Raw genomic sequence first — 21436 nt, forward strand, 5'->3', positions numbered from 1 at the left:
GCGTGCGCTCGACCATCCCCACTTGTGCCACGTATGGCAACTGTTAGGAATGCCTAACTTAGGCGTGCGCTCGGCCACCCCCATTTGGGCCACGTATGGCAACTGTTAGGAATGCCCAACTTAGGCATGCATCATTCCTTCCGAATTAGGACCTAATGCGGTAACGATTAGGCTTGCAGCATCTAGGTACGCCTAATCGTTTCCGCATCAGGCCCACATTCGTCTTTAGGCATGCCTAACTGAAATTCTAGTCGGGACGTTACATCGGAGATACTAATATATCGATACATAAAAACACACGCGAAAACCCGTTTAGTTTGGCCCTTGACTCGGAGAGAGAACGATAATTTGGTCCCAGAACCAGGAAAGGTTACCCGTGCCTGGTATAAAGGTTTGAAAATAGAAAATCAGCATATGGTTTAACAATGAAACATTTTATAATTCTATCAATGTCGGTCGATCGGATGTTACAAATCAGTGTGCAACGTCCCTGTACTCCCTTTGCTGGACGTTTTCGAACTAACACTTTTAGGAGACTGGGGTCGAGTTTCGGGAATTCTGCCACCCGATAAACTGTTAACCCCCGATGAAGATTGAACTCTGGAGGAAGGTCTTTTCGATGCCATGGCTACCAATGGAATTCCCGAAACAATCTTACCCTCCGGAAGTCTTCCACTTTCCCCCGATAACACTGACTCTTCGTCTCCATTGGACTGTTCCTCGGTATTCAGCTCGTACCGATTGATCAACGACTGCACACCTTTCAAGAAAGGACTCGGCGGATCTACTATAGGTATACCTACTTCGTTGAAATCGCCTTTGTTCTGTGTACCGTCATCCGGTCTCTTCCTCGAGAATTCGAAACTACTGGTCTTCGAGAAACCATCTGCGTTTTCATTTTGATCCTTGTATTCTGCTTTGTTCAATTTTGAATCCCCGTCGTTATTCGGATTGGGATGTTTATATTTAGGAAGCGCGGCTTTGGCGTAGACACTTTGATCGTTGTTATAGACAGGCTCGTAGTCTTTAGAGATGATACGTTTTCGCGATCTCGGCTCTACACTACTCAAATCACTCTCTACGTCCGAATCGATGTCTAGCGGTCTGTATTCCACGTTCGTGCTCGAACCCTTTTTCTGATCCTCGTCGCTGGAGCTTAATTCGTCCTCTGAGTCCAAGCCCCGCGTGTCTGACTTTCCAGTCTGCGACAATTGATTCAACGAGGATTTCGAGTTTGTTCGACGATCGCCGGGACCCAGGGGGCCGTATTTTAGTTGTGCTTCTTCAGTTTGTTTAACGTCTTCCTCTACTGGTGGATTTTCGATTGGTGAACTGGTCGATGGTGCCAACATTTCGTTTGTAACTTCTACTTGAACTGGTGAAGTATCTAGGAAGAGCCACGTGATACAATAATTTTAGTCTTATTTCGAAACGTTTAATCGAGTGTCGCTGATCTGGGTTTAATAGCGCTTAACCAAAAAAGTTTATATTAGTGCTTAATAAGTATTTCTTTTCACAGCTTGTGTAGTTACTTGTACGTATGTAAAAACGAGTATCACCATTAAAAAGTGAAGGAGAAAACGTATTTAACGAAGTGAATCCATTTCTTGTCTAACACAACGACAGTAATCCATTTCCTTAAAAATCGCATTTTCGATTGTTTGGTGGCTATGGATTATAATTGATAAAGGTTTTCTATGTAGAAAGACAAATATTAAAATAATCGTATAAAGAATGGTTTATAAGCAACGAGTGAGAAGCTGTTGAATTATAAAATCATAGAAATCTTGCGAGGAAAATATCTGTCATTGTATACAGATAATTGCAGAAAACAAATACTAGGCAACGAAGAAGCCACGAATATTCCATTTCTTCATTTTTGTGAATTATTTAAATACAAATGTACTTTGAGTACCAAAGAATTTATACACACTCAGGGGCAAGTGAAAGCCAAAGAATATTTTCAATATATTTCAAAAACAGTAAACCGTGGTTCGTAAATAAAGGTCTCTCAACAGAGTTCTACTCTATTATAGAGAAATATACTTGTGTGTGTTGTTGTGTAAATTCGATTTCAATAGAATCGAACTGCTGTTGTAAATATCTCAATAAATATTCATTCTAGACATATTACACCTGAATATGTATTTATTCAGCTTTTAATGCTCTCTTAATTTCCAGAAAGAAATACAGGGTGTTCCATTTGAAAAAATCATGGCAACTGAAAACTGTATGTATAAAAACAATTATTGTAACACAATGTCCCCCTTGAAATTATGTAACTTTTGTTTCATACATTATTTCGTTCAGTGAATAGTTTACGAGCAATATCAGGTCGTCAAATTAGGCGAATCACCCTGCATTGTGCGGAGAATTTTAGATACCATTCTACATTCATAAACAGTCGATAGATGCTAATTCGCTATCGTGTTGTACTTTTGATACCATACAATCTTTATTTGATTCTGACACTGCCACTTTAGCTCGACGAGTTTTTTCTTTATTAGTCCATTACACATGGTACTCCTTCGTACGTCGACTTCTAGACACACTTGTAATTTGCTACATGACGCCTTGGCATTCTTTTCTGCGAGAAAAATGAGCCTACTATCGATAAAGCTGTCTAATTGTCTTGGTCGTATTTCACCAGTTTCGTTGTGATGACAAATTGTTCGTTGATGCGCGCCAATTATTAATTACGAATGTATTTAGTTATACAGGCTGTTTCGTTTAACTGAGAACGGTGGGATTGAAGTTGTCAAGAAATGTTCTTACAAAAGTTGTCTGTTATATAGGGGGACATTAGATGATATGAATAATTTTTCTGCAGATGTGTAATTTCTTGAAATGGAACGCTATATTTTTCTATCCTTAATATTGCAGTGTTTGTTGAGACGAGTTCAACCAAATGCCACATTAAGTCATTTCGTTTCGTGGAGAATTTGTATTAGTAGTACAGTCAAGCAGACTGTGTTTCTCAAGTTGACCTGACTCCCAGATTCTTCACTACTTTACACGTATGTATGTTACGTAACATATGCGTAGATTAGAATAAATGATGATAAAAGAATCTGTAAATTCCCGCGTGCAAAGAACTTGTTACGTTCTCCACCAACCAGAGTCGATCACGGAAAATCATCGTGATTGGGAACGAATGTGATCGAATTTCTCGTGATTCACAAGTAATAGTGATTCACAATAAGAGTATACAAATCATAGAGGTCGAGGCAATATAGAATCAAAAATCTAAGATATCGTCAGTTCCGTTCTAACACTTTGTACACCTTGCAATAATAATAAAAAATAAGTGATATCAAGTTCGACTTTCCTTTGGAACTCATTTTCAGTCCGATTGGATTTTGTTAATTCGAAAACTGAAATTTCGAGCAATCATCGCTCAATATTTTATTATTACCGTCATGTTAAATGAGAAACGAATTCACAGAATTAAGAGTATGATACCTACGTATTTTTTCCTTACCTTTTCACTGATAGTTTTTACATGTACTTTTTAGCTATCACGTTAATTTTCAAAAATGAAAAATTTCCGTTTTAAATATATCTAAACTTTAAGAAAAACATTTCTAGCTTCCTGAGTTTAATAGTGATTATGATATTTTTGTCTTATTTTCAAGATTATAGTTGTTAGCATTAACTGTTAGTATTGATTTAACATTGTGTTGAAAGAGACGCTTTTACATTCATGAAGTTACCATTGTAGCTATGCTACTGAGCTAAGTTTTGCAAATCAAATTCACCCTTTTGTTTAAATTTCGTTCCAACCTCAAATCACAATTTAAAGGAAATTACTCTTTCTCGTAAATTATAAACTACCCATTTAGTGAAAAATAGAATTGCTCCGATTTTACTTTACTGCACAAGAGAAAGATGTAATGTTGAGTTTACATACATGTAATGATTACTATTGCAACATATTTTCAAAGTCTAACTAAAGTATTGTTATGAATTTGCCTTTGTGATAATTTGAGTAGGTGATTTATTTTTATTCGAGTAACACGTTTAATTATGAATTCCATATGTAACGAATTGGTAATTACTATTAAATAAATATTTTAATTAAAACACGATAAAATTTTGAATTTTTTGACAAGAAATTTACATTTGATTTGATTTTTATTACGAAAGCTTAAGAAAACAATTTTGTGGAAAAGCTTGATTTGCAGAAGGGTGAATTTAATTTGCAAAAAGTTGAATTTGGAGTACAAAACCTGCAATAGAAGCCTAACGAGCTGTTACACAATATAATAGTTCAGTACCATTACCAGCGTTTCCGGGTTCTTGTTGTTTAGGCGTGGCAGCAGGATGGCGAATCATTTCTTGCATTTCAGCGCTCGATTTTGTCACCTCTTTCTTCTCGGCGTATACCTTGAGTTCTTTGGAGAGAAGGCACACGAAGATTTTTAATATGGCGCTCAGGACAAACAGAGAACCTGTGAGGTAGTACAAATAGTTGCCCAGCTTGAAACCATCGTGAAGATGGCACTGAGATCCACGAGTTCCCCAATATTGGCACGTCAGATTTGCAATTAGTTCGTAAATCATTTTCCCAGGAACATTCACAATTATAGCCGAGCACGTCATCCAAAATCCTATGCTGATAGCTTTGTCTTGTACGTTCACCGATCTCAAGATTATCAATAAGTCTCCCACAAAAGTTGTAGCGACCATTACGTATATCAAAAAGATACCCAACTAAAAACACGAAAAATGTAAGTCTCGAATTTTCCAAATGTTAATCGAAATATTTTAATTCTTGTTGAAACCGATGGAACGATTTTACTTTTAATGTAAAAATTGCTCGACTATCGTTTATTAAATAAGCACAATACTATAAGAATAGTAGAATATTAGAATATTAGACACAGGAGAAGATATTCAGATATTAAATGTAATATTAAGAAATGACAAAACACTAACCCCAAATATAAGCCAACTGATTTGACAATTACTCGAAGTGCAAGGTCCATCAATCGCTTCCGTGGTTCCAGGTCCTACTTTTCTAGTTTCCTCTTCTACACAACTGCAGCCACTGTAAGTTGTTACGCCATTTTTCAGCTCAGAGCTAGTGCACCCAGCATGGCAAGGACTATAAAAGATGAACATGCCTTTACTGTCGCAGACAGGGCGGAAATTAGCATCGTTCGAACAGCCACAGTTTAGGTTGCAGTATCTCAGTAAAGTCGGGCTAGAAGTATACATGTTTAACAGATACATTTACGTTTCTGAATAAATTAACGATTCTTTTACTTCACTTGGGGCGAATCGAAGCACTTACCTCCCTCTAGCCATTTCGACAATCGTCTTTTTCTCGCAAGAAGCAGCAGATAATGAAAAAATAATTGCAGCCGCTAAGAGTAAGATGATTATGCTATAACATATCATACTAACAGCATTAGGTCTCGCTTTTGCGATTATAAAACCCGAAACAATCACGATTAAGCCTACTAGAATAGGCTTCAAGATATCTGAAATGAAACGAATCATGAATTACAAGCATCAGGTACATTTACGTGGGAAAATATTGTCGACAGATTCTTCATCCTACTTGATATTACTCTCGATGACATTGGATCCTCGAAACCAAGCAACATACCAGTTGGTGTTGGTACGTGAAATCGTGATTGTGCGATAAGGTTCTCGTACCCCATGAAATTTACAATGGCGGTAATAGAGAGGGTACAAGCCAAAATTTGGAGAATTAAAATTTTATTTGTAATTAATCTACCTAACGATGGCCAATAATTTGGACTGCCAACATTTTGGCTGGCTAATCTGTGATGTGTTCGACGCCTGTCGGAGTTGTTTAGTAGCGAAGCTGCAGCTTTTTCGACAACCTGGTGTATTAACGGACAAATCAACTTATTAAGTATATATATTGTATACAGTAAATGAGGTAAAAGGCTGTTATCAATTACCTCGGATGGTAACATACGGGGAAACCACGAAAGTAGCAAACCAGGAACTATAAGTAGTATTGTGAGAATTGGTAAACCTAACCACCACGCGCCGATCTGTTCTCTATAGGATTTTATAGGGCTTAGAGACACCGCGTCAATTCTGCATCAATAAGAATTTTAGTGAGTACTTTGTTTTATTCTGTAAAAATATTGTGCATCTACATTTGCCAATCATATAAATACTGCTGAACTTCGTCAACTCTATGATTTTTAATTTGAACAAATTCAATACTATTTTTGACAAGTCACCGAAGTTCATTTGTAAAAGTCTCTTTTTTCAAGCAAAATTATACATTGAAATATTCTTAAAGAATGTCTTCCGTTTTGTATACATAATAATTCATTCGTTTACACAACAAAATTATGAAGAAAATTCATATCTATTCGTTCACCACACTACACATGTCAATGTTTTTGAACATTTTCCCGAAAAAGAGTAAAGTGATCTTCTTATTAACTTTCTTTATCATCAATTCAACTCTACAAATACCGTTCCTTTCTTTGTCAAACATTTTCGAGATAGGATTGATTGTTGAAACATTAGGTGCCAACGTTATTTTGCTTTACAATATTATCAGGAACGTTAAAAGCGGCAATACTCTTTTTATTATGTGTTTCTGTTGCGGCTACTCACCCAAGACAGCTCCATGCCAAGAAACATCCTAGAAGAACTCCGAAAATTTTTACAGCGAGAAGAACGCCAATGAATGCAGCTATGTGTCTCTTCTTTGTATTGTCGTCCAGATAGGAAATGCCTAATGCAAGGTATGCGATATTCGCCACACCGGATGTAATTTGTACAACGACGAATATTCCGAACGTCAAATAGCACGGTGCATCATCTTTTGCAACGATTCTAGATGAAGTTTCTGCGCACAGTTCGCGATTATCATCTGTGCAAAAGTATTTAATTACACTTCGATTCTTCATTTAAGGAATAGACAGAGGACATTAATAGAGGAAGTGCAGCATATTTGGAATACTGTTGGTAATTTGGACCTAGCAATCTAGTAACGTTATTCAATTTGTAACACCGCAAATAATAGGGGCGAATGGCCATTTGTGGACAAATCGGAATTTTCACATTTCTGACTTAAGGGGATATTCCAGTCTAGAGTGCCATTTTTTAGTCCTTAGGGATTTTTTGTAAGGAAAGTATAAGTTTCTCAGTGTCGACATTTTGCATACATATTTATTCATGTCTTAAGAAAGTTGACAATTTTTTTCAAGTGAAAATAATCAAAACTGTCTGAATTGTATATCGTTCAGTGCGGTCCCTTTAAAAAAAAGTGTCCTACTGGCTAACACGATTCCGCCCATTCTGTTTATCCGAAATGAAAAAACCAAAAGGATTCTTGATTAGCACGAATGTGACTATGGTGTGAACCGGAATGAAAAAAAAAATAGTGAAAATTTACAAAATGGCGTCACTTTGAATTTTGTGAATCGATTTTTTTTCGTCTTTCAGAGGCTCTAAAAATCAGAAAAATATATATTTTGGCATAATTCTGGTTCTTGTCAGAGGCTCTAAAAATCAGAAAAATATATATTTTGGCATAATTCTGGTTCAGACGATAACGGCACACCGAAGGTGAATGTAAAATTTCGAGTCAATCGGACAACTAAAATTTGAGATATCATGTCAGCCTTTTAGAAAAACATGGTTTCGAGAAAAACGCGTTTAAAGTTTCTCTATACTTATGACTACGGACTACATGTCGTCTTCTTTAACCATCTATAACTTCGTCAGTTTTACGAATTCGGAAAAATCCTTCGACAGTTATACTTCTGCAAATGTCTACTTTCAGAAAGTGTAAAGAAATAAAATCGATTGTTTTGAAAAGTCTAGACTAGAATACCCCTTTAATCTACAGAGGAGTAGAACGTCAATTTGCAAAAGTTTTTCAGCAAGTATTCAATCGTTGTCTAAATTTGCATATTAATTCTATGGTTCTGTGTCAATTTTGCAAATTTTAGGCCATGTTGCTAATTCGGAATACCGAAGATGAATGTAATTTGGAATATTCCAAAGCGTAGTGATGGTTTTGTTTCATCAAAAAGAAGAGGAAAATAGTAGGTGCAGTGTTTCACGTGTGAAATGTGGATGCATTGTGAATATGCTGGTTATGACTCCGGAAGTTACACCTGTGACTACTGCAAGTAAGTTTTAAGACTTAGAATTGGTATTTTCCTAAGATAATTGTCCCTATATTGTGATTTTTGTGCCCAATTAGATCATAAGAGAAACTAATTTTATTATCTGCTAATTTTTGTAACTGTATAAAGTGACCGTGGTTTCTTTGCACCGTAACAAAATCGTTACTTTATGTCATTTTCCAATTAGACCAAAATTTCCGATACCCTTTTTTCATTATTACTGAGAGTTTCAAGTATATAAAAGTTTATTAGTTCCTCTATGATATTATGCAGTTTTATTCGTTTCCATCTCCCGTCATAAATTTTTATTCGTCTCAAACAAGCTGGTATTCCAAATACGCTGCACTTCCTCTATTATTACCGAAAGTAAATTGATTAAACAAATTCTTACTTCGCTAATCCACATCTTTTACAATTCGAAACAAGTACTAAATTGTAACATACTCACCTGGGTATAGTGACATATGCGTGACATTTTTCGTTTCTTCGATGACTTTCGTATAATGTGTCAGATGAGGAATGATCATAATGAAATACGAAACACTTTGCAGAAGAACTATTGCGCCAATCCATGCTGCTCTGTGAATTCTGTCACCCCAATACGCGATGGGTATTCCAAGTAGGAATGGTGTCAAATCCGATATTAGGATCACCCACTCTGCAAGATTCAAGAAAAGCGATTTATAACAGTTTTTCGTCGTAGATAGAATTTTCTGAAATACAAATAAGTTCACGTTGAAGATAATAGGAAGATTGTTACAGTAGCAAAGTTTATTGAAACACCATCGCAGATCGTAGTGACGCGAAGCGTTAAATCAGTTGAAATAATCGAAATACGTGCCTATTATGTAAGGATCAAATTGGAACCTTCTCGCGATCGTAGGTCCTGCTATGTAAAAGTATGCGTAAGCGGCAGCTTGAATCAAACCGACCCATGACAGTAGCCCAACGAAGAGTCGACGTGTTGCAAATTTTGCTAATTTCGGACACGGGAGCTGTTTGCAACCACAATCTATCGACTGACTAGGTATTGGATTAGCTGGTCCGGCCAAGCCACCTTCCTCTTCTGATCGCACCACATCTTGAAGACGTATAGTCATTTCTTCACAGGAAGAACGACGTTTTAAATTATTGCCATTCTTATGATCTACGTGTTATAATATTTGTGTAAATGAGAAATGAATGTATCGGCAAGAAAGTTGAATCACGTATTGTATCACGAAAATGGAGTTAAGCTCCCCTATTTGAGCCACACAGAAGCCAAAATGATCGATTCCACTTTTTCAAATTCTCCCAATTTTAGTATCAAAGCTCGGTGCCTGACAAATTTGATAAATTTTATTCGATCGAGTTAGCCACCTTGGCTTCTGAGCGGCTCATTTGTCTCCCGCATAAACAATAACACATACCAGCACTCTTGTAAATTTAACGTAACTAAAATTTTGTAATTGTCAAATGTCAAACCTTTCGTCGATTTTATGAGAAATACGTTACGGCGTACCGTAACATTCCGTATGTCACACTAACGCTAAACTTATTAACAATGTGTTACACGTGTAGAGATTTATGTGTCATCGTGAATCACCTGATGACGTATTCTATGATTCTTAGAAGTCTTGTTTAGATTCCATCTACCGGAAAATCGCCAAAACTTTTATATATCGTTTTAATATTTACTGTATACTTTGAAGGCTAGTCCAGTGTTTATGGTTGTTTCAGAAAATTTTACCAACTTACTTCTCGAAGAAGCTGAACGATAAACAACTTCTTATATTTCCACGCGCTCCTGAACACACCGGTTTCCGTATCGATGCAATCATAAAAATCGACGTTCAATCACATTGTGGTGTTGCGAATGGAATTAGAAACGGCCTATTATCACGTTCGGTCGTGCACTTTCGTTCGTTTTACGAAAAATGGGCTAACGAAGGGGAAAGCAACTAACGTGAGACCAGAGGCGAGGCACTTTTAGTCGACGAACTCGTATATACGTTATCTTGTTACAGATACGCTGCTCAGATATCTTCCGATAAAGGTAGAGTGTAATATACGCATGTGCCATAACAGGAGACGGTAATACTCGCACTTCGTATCGGAGAGAGAAAATATTTATGAATTGCGTGTACTAGCTGTCAACTAAACCGATGATCCGATAATGCAATATTTAAATAAGCAAACGATGCAATCAATGAGGATGTTACGGATGAAAATCTTTGTCGGTGTAATTACTAATTTTCAGCTAAACAATTTTATACTTTCTTCTTACCATAGTCAAGGAGATCGAAATTTTTTGCCTCGAAACAGCGAAACAATATTCACCAATCAAAGGATTTTCGAATGCCGAAGCACGAATCTAATTACTTCATTATAGTACGAAATATCACACACATTTTTAAGTTTAACATACGACATTTTTCGCTTTTTCTGCACAGTCTGTTGTCTGAAAAAAATGTACGTCTAGAAAGCAATAGAAAAGGTTAACAAAAATTTATATCTAGAAATATATTGTTTTGGAATTGTAGTCTTTATTGTTTTTACAATTCTTGCAAGAAAAGATAATACGATTGGCAATATTAATATAACGTCATTGACGAATTTGGAAAATACATGAATTCCTTCAAAACACGAAATATGTAATGGAACTATAATGATTTTTTTTTCGTTCCTATTGAGATAAATCGGTAAATACTAAAATTCTTGTGTAGTAAATATTTTCGTTTCACTTTTTCATATAAATATATAGGTACGTTTAAAATGACGCAGGCGAGGCTGAGCGTAATTTCAAAAATGTTTGAATTTTTATTCAGATTGCCCCCCCTTAATCGTACCAATTTCTGTTTGGTATAGTAAGATAAAATAAGAAACCTTAAATCTATTCTCTTCGCTATAGAGAACGAACAGTTGGACGGAATAATTTAAAAATAATCTAAAAATAAGTTATACTTGTGTATATACATGTGATGATTAACGAAGCAGTTGGCAAAATGAACTCTTGTAAATGTCGCAAAACTGAATTTTTCGTGTCTAGCATACTCTACAATCCTCTTCCTTCTTTGGAAAAATAATACAAAACTTCCCACTGTATCAAACATTGCTGTTTCAGATACTAAAAATGTTCTTTATATGAAGAATATACTCACACACCTAAACCGCAAAAAAAAAAAAGTATATTATTCCACTCGAGTTGTTATGTTAAATTATATATTAACTGATAATAGTCTCTCTCGAGTGTTACATGCATTACGAAACGGATCGGTGCGATTTCTTATTCCGTGTCGGGCCAAAGACACGGAAACAGAATGAATCGTGAAACTGTCCAATTTCGAAAATGGCATGGTCCTGTTCGGTGGAGTTTGGCCAAGCTGTAACGTTTCAAGAAAGGAGTTAGCGTGCTTAAGCACACTTAAGTCAGTACCATAAGAAAATGATGAATGTCAATTAGCATATGAAAAGCTTCCTCCGTTCGCCAGTTCGGTCTCTCTCAGCTCTTTGGGGACAGCTCCTTCCTTCGGGATACTTGGCAGGGTGATCACGTTTTTGAATATTAAGGCCAGGATTACACCGAAGGCTTAACGCGCGAAATTTAGTCTGGCGAAGCTAGAAGCGAAAAGAAATCACCCTTAAGACTTCGGCGTAGCGGAGGAACGGGAGCTCCTCCTAGGAGATTCGAACCTCTCGAGCTCCTCGTCACTCGTGGCATACATCATTTTCTTAGCCAATCGCGCCGCTTTCCAATGATAAATGAATCAGCTAGCTCTTAGACCAAGAACAGCATCAGGAAAAGGGCAACGTGAAATTTTTATGTTTGAAGACAATTATCCGTATATATGTAAGTCACCAGGCGCTTAGGATAAAATGAAACTGATAGTTTATGTGATAAGAGAAATTTAATTAGGGTAAATCAGGGAGTGATGGAACCTATGTGTGAGATTGAGCACCTACGTAACTTTTTGAAATACCCTTTAGGTTTCACGAACATTACCATATCAGTTCTATATGTTGTTATTTCCCGCCGAAAGTTTATCTAATCGCGTTGTATTTAGATAAAATGTAACTTCTTCCATCCTCCTAATTTAACTTGGATGTAAAAATTTCTTGCTTGCAATCTCGCTTAAAATCTGCTTAAAAACGGACACGTTTTATTAACCCTTTGCACTCGAGTGGCGACTGAGAAGCGACATTATTGTCGCTTGGTAAAAAATTGATTACACCGTACTATAGGTCTATGGGCCTCTCGTAAATGTCTAAGCAGCGAAATGGTTTGAAAGAACCAAACTTTAATGAACTGTTGCAAGGTCTTGTATGATATAAAAATACATCAAATATAGAAATGAATCTGATGTGCAATGTACCTATAGCAAAAAGATCTTCGAGTGCAAAGGGTTAAGTTTTGCTGCACAGTATCGAATTTAAAGCGTATTTATGCATTTTTTGCGCTTTTCTGTGTTTTTGTACGCTCTGGTTCAATTAACCCACAGTGTATGGGGTAGTTGCACCATTGTTATAATTTTTTATATGTTTATTCTTGGAAAAAGTATTATAATTTCTGTGCAATTGAACATTATTATTTAAGTTCCTTTGTAAACCTCTGTTTTTTTTTATTCAATTAATCATAGACGAAATTCTACCTTTTAAAAGAGTGGTCCATCACTTCCCAATTTTCTGTTAAGATTTGTCACGATATTTCAAGATTTCTTTCCAACGTTGCAAAAAATTGTTAACGACATTTCTTGATCCGTATTTAAGTGTGCAGCTACCGTAAGTGTAAAAAGCTGCATTTAATTTACTAAAAATATATGTTGAGTGCGGTATACTTTATTCTGTTAACTGTGTAAGATGAGTTAGCTTGTCATTGGTTAGCTAATGCTTAGAACACAATAATTTATTTCTCGAGGGATTATTTATTTTTAATTATTCTGCTATGCCTGTATCGAGCGTAAAATACATCATATTCACATTTGCAAGAACGAAAAGGAAGTATGTAGTTGGCTATAATTCTTACTCATTTTCAATGATGAACTAGAGATATTCAATTTCTGTTTGAAAGGTGAACACAGTTAACAGGTTAATCAGCTTGAAACAGTCCTTTCATGTTCATAATCAAAAGAACCAGAAATGAGCTTCGAAATTGCGACTTATTACAATACTTGCATACGTCAAAAAGCTTTGTTAAGGAGTGAGTACAACGGTATAGGCAGATCAAACGTGTCCATCTAAATCAGGGTCCCAAGCAAACCATTATATCAAGAGAGTTACATTAATCGTTCACGGAGTTTTGTTTTCATATTGACGGAAAAGAATGTAAATGCGCGCATCATGAAAATGAATCATGAATTAAGGGAATATTGCATTGAATGCCCTAATGCAAATGCGAAATCCTTGCATACAAAAGTATGTCAAATATCGGTTCACACGAGCTCATAAATATGAGGATTAGGATTAAAATAATAGAATGTTTAATAATTCTATAATTATTCACGTTTGATCTTCTGTGGTCGACCTAAATGTAAACGTATCTCTATGGTGAAAATATTCATACATTACATTCATAAAATGTAAAGACAATTATCTTCATAGGCTGAAAAATTAGTTGAAAGAATATCGAAACATTTCTTAGCAATAATAATCGGCAACAAAAAGGTTGCTGTTGTCATTATTAAATAAGTGTTACAGCTTTTCACATGTAGGTACTTCCGATCTACATATATACAGGGTGTCCGAACTTATTCCGATCAAACTTTATCTATAGTATTAAACTATATAGATTGTTTGAAGCGTTATTAAAAAGTTATAACAATAATACGAAGTACGAAGGAAATGGTAACAGATGTGCGGTTATGATGTGAAATAGGGGTAGATTAGCGATGTGTAAGGGAGACTAGGGTAAATCTGGGAAGGTGTACTAAGAATAAAATGGCATAACTTTGAAATTAATGTAATTAAAAAAAAATTGAAAGGGTAATTTATTAAAGCAATATTTTCATTGAACAATAGTTCATATTAAATTTTGACCAAAAAAAGAAAATCCCAAAAATAACAATTTTATATTATATCTGGGTAAAACTGAATATAGTATCTAATACTGCCCCTAACATCTATAACATTCGAGTTCATCCAATTCTTTAGATTCCCAATCAGTGCAGCCTCCATGAGCCCACCCAGAGCAAGTTATACACTGCACCCAACCTTCGTTCAATTTGAATGCACCAAAATAGTTCCTACTATGGTTCTTTCCTAATTACAAGGCATTTTGTTGAAGTCTAAAAATAAGGTTAAATTGAAATATTACAATGCATTATGAATAAAAAAAAAAGCACAGTCAAGTAATATCTGAAATACTGTTTTAATAATCTTAATCCGATTTATACATCTGATCTGTTTATGCGAGCTGCGTTTACGATTCGAGGTCGTTGAAGGTGTTAAATGCAACTTCTGTAAGTGCAATTTTTGTCTTGTATCAGTTACAATTTCCTTCATATTTTGTATTTTTGTTACAACATTTTAACAAAGCTGACTTGTTTATATAATACTTTTGAAAATATTGACACAGCTTGATCGAAAAAAAAGTGAGACACCCTGTGTATGTTTTTGGCGAAAATATTACGGGTAAATGCACTGTTTTATGAGAGACGGTGAATAAAAGTTTACATAGACTTCTTTGAAGTATTAATCAGCACAGTACACATTCTCGTCGGGAATTATAAAAAATAGAGGAAACGGACGTAAAAGTGAATGCAAAGAACGCGTCACAGATGATTGCGAAAAGGGGTAAATGTTCTGAAGTTATCAGTATCGGTATACGGTATTAATCAGATTAGTGTACAGTATTATACAAACCTCGAATTTTCGATGGTTCGTCAAGGAGACGTGGACGGTGATATGCGCGTCCATAACGATCGCACGACGTTTCAAGTACTATAACTGAAACATAGAAATGTATTTATACACGCGTATGTAAGTACATCTATAGATATCTCACGTAGGAGGATGCAGGCTTTCCATTAGCAGAGTAAGTGACCACCGCTCGCATTTTCTTTGATGTCGGTTAATTTACTAATAACATCGTTCCACGGCTCTTCGTCCACCCTCTAAATATTTGTATCGCCAACATATCGACTTGTCCTCGTGTAATTAAGCTACATTATTATTTGAGTGGAAGCAGCCGGGAAAAAGACCTGTCGCCACCAAATTCCTTCCAAAATGAACTTTCTGCCAGCTGCTGCGCTAAACCGCCCCAGATGAGTTTCCAAGCAAATTAACGGAAAATACAAGAACACCGTACAGAGGATTCGATAGTGTTTAAATAACCAGTCAATTCCATTTTTTATTAAATATCTTTCACTTATTTGCAAAAAAATATTGTTACGTGACATTGGAATACTTATTGTGTGTATTCAAACGTGAGAATGTTGTCCGAATTTAAGTACTGCTTCTTTCATTCCTGTAAATTTATTTCAGAGAATTCACTGTTATTTCGATTTTACAAAAAAATATTGTTATGTGACATTGGAATACTTATTGTGTGTATTTAAACGTGAGAATGTTGTCCGAATTTAATTTTTCACTTTCATTCCTGTAAATTTATTTCAGAGAATTCACTGTTATTTCGATTTTTGTATTTCCGAAATGTTTCTTACAACTTTGTACAACACGGGTGTGCAGGTTGGTATCCGTAATTGTGTAAATTTAATCCATTCCCCGAGCTCGTAGAAAGAAATGAATTTAGCAATAAATGGAAGATAGGTACGTACAACGTGATACCTCAATAGCGATCAAGATATTGTACAAGAAGGATCGATTCACGAGCTTTCCTGAATGTTTTCCGACGTTCTTGCGCGCATCTAATCGAGAACATTCTGAAAGCATAATCTCGGCCGATTAGCGTACGATCGAAAAGGAAAAAGAAGAAGAAAAAGGAGCGGAGGCACAGAGGGTTGAAAATCACGAGCGGTCGTCTCAAGAATAGAGAGAGGCAGGGCTAAAGCAGGGTAGTCGGTTCGGCGATCTTAGCGGGGGATTACGTAGAATTAAGTCCTGGACAGGGGCGTGCCCCCGTAACACTTAATTTTTCCCCCGATTTTTTAATCTCTCAGTAAATATCGTCCCACTCTGTCCCCCCTTCTGCCAGCTAGTCGGTCGTCCAAGTCTTTCGTGCTCTCTCTTACCATCGTCAAAGGAGAACCCATTTAAAAACCTCATCAATGCTTAAGCCCCCGCGCTACCATAGAAACTAATCCCTCCTATTTTAACGCAGAACGAAGGTGAGAGAAGGAGCCGAGCAGGGAAGAAGGAGAGGGCCGGTGGTACGCGCTTTTAAAAGTAAGACTCCGCCTTTATTAGTAGATACAACAGTTTTATTTCCACCGAAAAAGGCAAAGGAGGAAAAAGAAAGGAATCCCGCATACCATGTCTCCCCTTGTTTCTCTCTTACTCCCACTTTCCCCGTATTCTTAACTCGAACGGGGCCCTCATCTTCAAGGAACGAGCTTACCCAATGCTTCGACCTTTCAGACACGCCTAATTGGCAGCCCCTGTCAACCGTGCAAAAACTGGTAACACCTTGCTTCCGAATCTTAAACGGTTACCTAATGGACATATCTCTGTTTTTATCGTTTTAACGATTTTCGCCTTTCGTTTAGGTTAGGAAATCCTTTCTTCTCGAAGTCTATTTGGGCTTGAAGTGAAATTGTCGCGTTGTTTAAAACGCATTCTCATTTTATCGATATTTCAATACAACGGTGCACATTAATTAACGTTTGAATATGTTTTCGTCACTTTTTTTTACCTTTTGTTACCTTTTACCAGTGGGAAAGAAACTTGGGTCTCAGTTCAGATGGTGGGCGTTAAACTTTTCTTCATCCATCCCACCCTAAGTTATTTTGCGCGTATGTTTATATAACATATGTGGCTTCGTGGATCTGTAGACGCAAAATTACGAAAATATGTCATCTATTCCCATTTTCAGAGCTGCTTATGGCGGACTTTGACGCCATTTTTCTAGCCGATATCAAATTTGCCGAGCGAATCGCACTTATTTCAGTTATTCGCAGGTAGAGTACTATAACTTCCAGCTGTTATTTTTTTTCAAAATAATTTATCATCTGGAAAACCTCCCTTGTAGGATATAGCTTTAACTTAAGTTCTTCCAGATAGTCGTCATAATTGTTCCAACAGTGGCATCGTGAAGATTATAAAGTATCCGACGGGTTTTAATAGAAAGGCAGATCTTTTTTCAGAGTCCACTATACTGCGGCAATTTTTTAACGGTAATACGTATTTGTTGAAAAGATTTTTCACAAGCGTCAACTTTCGGTCAGGTTCATAGACGCACGGGCGAAACAAGCTCGCGTCGCGACTGTAATACGCTTTAAACTGTTAATAGAGTATCATGGAGGGTGTTTGGCTGCGGTTGAATCTCAAGTGTTGGACTAACATTCATGATGAAATTAATCTGGAGGAGCCGATCGGGGGTGGTGAAGCCGCCGGTTAAAAAGCTCCCATAGGTTTGTCCCCTTCTCGTTGACCTCGACCCTTCCACAGGATTCGTTCAAATACGGATGCGCTCGTCCCTGTATTCGCATGTGTAAATGTCCGTCTGCAACTCCAACTTTGACCGCCGATGGCCACTTGTGGGAGCAGTTGATTGACAATGCCATGTGTGTAGCTATACATATTCGTTATTTTCGACCGTTTCACGCTATCGTGAACGTCGACCTCCCTGTGTGCTTTAGTAATGAAACGCGCAAAGATCAGAGAATACATTTTTCAAGGATTTAGAGAATTTCATATCGTGTTCTCGTTCCATTTGTTCTCTGCGTTCTGAATCACAGCGGAGAATAAAAATAATCGATACCTTAATTTTTATCTATCTTATTGTATAATTGTGTTCAAGTATTACAATCGTTACTTTAAATAGTAGTGTCAAATTTGAGTAGCACTATTTTCGATAACACGACAGTCTGACTGTGCAACAGGCCTCATTCGTTTTAAGCCACGAAGTATAATAACTTCGATTTCTTTCTCGCATTTTGTTTTTAGGAAAACGAGCCGCGAGGTTTCTCATAAAATTACCGACGAGATAACAGTCTTTGAGCTAACGAAACCGTGGCAGGGGTGAAAATCGAGCGCTTAACATAACAATAGTCACTCGGGAAAACTGAATCTGCTGGTCTGCGACGTATTCTCGTGAGAGCTGATGCAAAGTAGGATGAAGACCAAGAGTTACAAGTTTTTTATGAATTACCGATCTTGATAAATGGTCCTTTCATCGCGCTTTCTTTCGGTAATCCCTGCTATTTCTGAAAATATCTTTTATTAAACAGGTTTACTCGTTTTATAGCGCGTAATTTAATACTTTTCAACGCGCTTCTGTTCATGATTCACTGGATACTCGGTGTATTTAAAGTATGGACAAAGTTATGTTGGAATTATTGACAGAATCTCGTTTAAATAGATGAAGCAAGTTTGTACGAATCCATATCGAAGGAAGCTTCATTAAGGAATGATAGGAAATCAAAGATTCATTTGCTAAATTCTGAACAAATGTAGAAGCAGCTATTACGTTGAACCTTGCCCCTTGTTCTCCTGTAATTTATTCACCTTCCCTTATATACATTTTCTCGCGTTTTTTCTGTTTATATTCCTTTTAATTTTTATTTTTTTCATTTTGGCTTCCTTGGTGTAGGAATTTTTTTTAAAATATTGAATTACTTAATTTTTCAGAGCTTTCAATTTTCATTTATTGTGTATTATTGATCTGGAAATCTTAAAAGAGTGGACGATGTAATGAATGTTTGGAAATATTGATCGATAGGGTTCGATTTAGGGATGTAGGGCTTTCGATCAAATTTTCAGCATGTATATAGCTAACATAAATCTACAAAACGTATTTATTTAAGTTTTCATTACTATTTTCTTCGTGATTCCGACCAATGGCAATTTTTCCTCCGTCCTCAAACCGTTTGGTCCAATTTTAAAAATATTATTCTACTTTGAAGGGTCTCCACATATTTCTGTACCTGACTGTATATCTGTAGACAGAAATGTACCTTGAAATGTCAGCGTATTTTCTAATTTTCTACTACTACAGTCAATATTTAGCAAAAATACTGCACCATTATGGAATGTATAATTGGCTTATAATTACAAAAGCTTTTGAATCAAAATGCCTACAAACTGCAGCTAATAGATGTTCGTCACTTTCGGTCAGTTTTTCATCCACTTACCGTGGCTCGACGTCAAGTATTATATTAGTTGGCGTATTGTATGTAAAGCCATGTTAGTTCGACGGTGATAAATAGATATCGGTAAACAGTCGGCTGCGGCAGCAGTCGGATAAATTAACGAGGTCTCCGTAAAAGAGCAACAGCAAGTTTCTCTCCCGTGAATTTCTCCGTGAAAAAATAATTGGCATGCAAATAAAAAAGCAAAAGGGGGAGGAAAGTCTTTCGCGAACCCCTTTGACGTATGTATCAATAAAGACAGAGGGTTGTTTCGCCTGGGTAACGTATAAGATCTGGCAGCAGCGTAGACGAAAATATCTTCCCCCGATGACTTTTTCCAAATGAAGGTAAGAGTTTTATGAATCAACACACGAAGATCAAAAGCCGCATTTCTGATAATTGGTAGATATCTTCTCTATACCCTTGGTCGATCCATGAAGAAACGAACCGTTCACATCGCGATCTCCCGTGTACACGGCTTCGTTTGAAGATTATGCACATTTGACGGTAGCCAACAGGAAGAAACGTGGTATATTTATTTCGTGCTTTCGAAGTAACGGTTCTAAGAAGCTATGGTTTCAATGGGATGCAAGAGGAGCTCGATGTAGTCTGGTATCGACGAGATTGGGGGGTGGTTGACGGTCGTACACGTGAAGCAGACGAGGGGGCGACTGTCGCCGGATGTCTGTGCTTTACGCTTTACTTTTATTTATCGCCGTGAAAGACGAACTTCATACCGGCGAGCTGCCACGTCGTCGACTTTTCATGAAAAAAGAAAAAGCAGCTGGTTTCCCGTCTGCGTTCGCTATGTGCTAAATGGTACTCGGTAATTTCTTGAGTGAAATCGCTGCTTCTTTCCGTTTATTCTTCGCTGCCCCTTTGAGGACTTCGCTCTACCGCCAGCCTCCTTCGAAACGGCTTCAATCGACTAGAAATAAAAGAATGGGCATGAGTAATTTTAGCTTACTGATAAAATCCTTCGTAATTTTTCACTTTTCCCTTCCTCTTTTTTTTCGTGTTAGTATTGTTGTTGATTTAGTCGAAAAATTGTGTAGTTTAATATTTCCTAAGGGAATAGAGGAACTATGAGTGGAATTATTTGAGGCTTCCGGGTGTAAGCCGTGTCCAAAAGAATTTACATTCCGACGTTTCGCCAGCATTGCAGCCTCCTTCCGTTTTTTTAAATTGATCGATCAATTAAACACCGACCTTTGATTCAACTAGACACTGATTGGTCAAAATCACTGATCCGGAAAATGTACACAGGTACTTAAAGGAGTGAACACCCAGACGCACACTATTACCAGTACGTCTCCAGACCCTGATGACGCTAGCTGCAATGCTGGCGAAACGTCGGAATGTAAATTCTTTTGGACACGGCTTACACCCGGAAGCCTCAAACAATTCCACTCGTATCAATACGGGCCGTGAAAGTCTGAAAACTCTCAGAGGAACTATGGTTATGATGTTATGTTTGTAAATTAACTGGCGATGAGTTAACAGTTGTTTTTTAACTTCATCTTCCTTGCGTTCAGTTTCTCAAGAAGATTCGTGTAACTTCTTTATGTTTTGGAAACTGAAGAATTTGTTGAAAAGTGAACGATTGAACAGACAGAAGAAAATTCTGTGGCTGATTTGAGTTTCTGTGGAGGGTTATTTCCAAGGGGACTATTTTTATTTAGAATAATTTTTTATAAGTACATGATCAAAAATTATTTACAAATACGGATGCATTCATTTTAGGAATTTGAAAAAGCGACATCGACTTTTTATTTAAGCAATACCTAAAAACGGAGCAACTAAAAAATACTTGAAAATTTTAATTTCTCACCCGGTACTTTCATATGTTATTTTGTTAGAGCGTCTTCGCTTTTTATCGATGCGATACGATCCACAAATCATAGATCGTTAAACGGGCGAGTTTTATACTAAAATACGAGGAGTGTATTGGTCGGTTTTGAGAAGGGTTGAAAGCCTCCTTAATTTTGGGATGTAGATTCAAAAGAAAAGAATGGACGGACGAAGGAAGGGGTTAACTTCTAATTGTTTTGTTAAATGACGCGCGAGTAAGAATCCCTG

General features: G+C 36.8%; 1 protein-coding gene across 1 annotated transcript; it reads right to left on the reverse strand.

Annotated features, from left to right (window-relative positions):
- Positions 1-260: 260 nt before the first annotated feature.
- Positions 261-9921, reverse strand: LOC108572132 (solute carrier organic anion transporter family member 1A5). The gene is made up of 10 exons (XM_017934325.1): positions 9873-9921; positions 8977-9237; positions 8584-8793; positions 6613-6871; positions 5937-6078; positions 5567-5855; positions 5297-5486; positions 4939-5206; positions 4278-4713; positions 261-1387 (listed from the first exon to the last, which is right to left on the reverse strand). The coding sequence occupies exons 2-10, from the start codon at positions 9233-9235 to the stop codon at positions 468-470; spliced, it is 2973 nt and encodes a 990-aa protein (XP_017789814.1). The 5' UTR covers positions 9236-9237; positions 9873-9921; the 3' UTR covers positions 261-467.
- Positions 9922-21436: the final 11515 nt, after the last annotated feature.

This window comes from Habropoda laboriosa, unplaced genomic scaffold, assembly GCF_001263275.1.
Source record: "Habropoda laboriosa isolate 0110345459 unplaced genomic scaffold, ASM126327v1 scaffold136, whole genome shotgun sequence".
NCBI lineage: Eukaryota > Metazoa > Arthropoda > Insecta > Hymenoptera > Apidae > Habropoda > Habropoda laboriosa.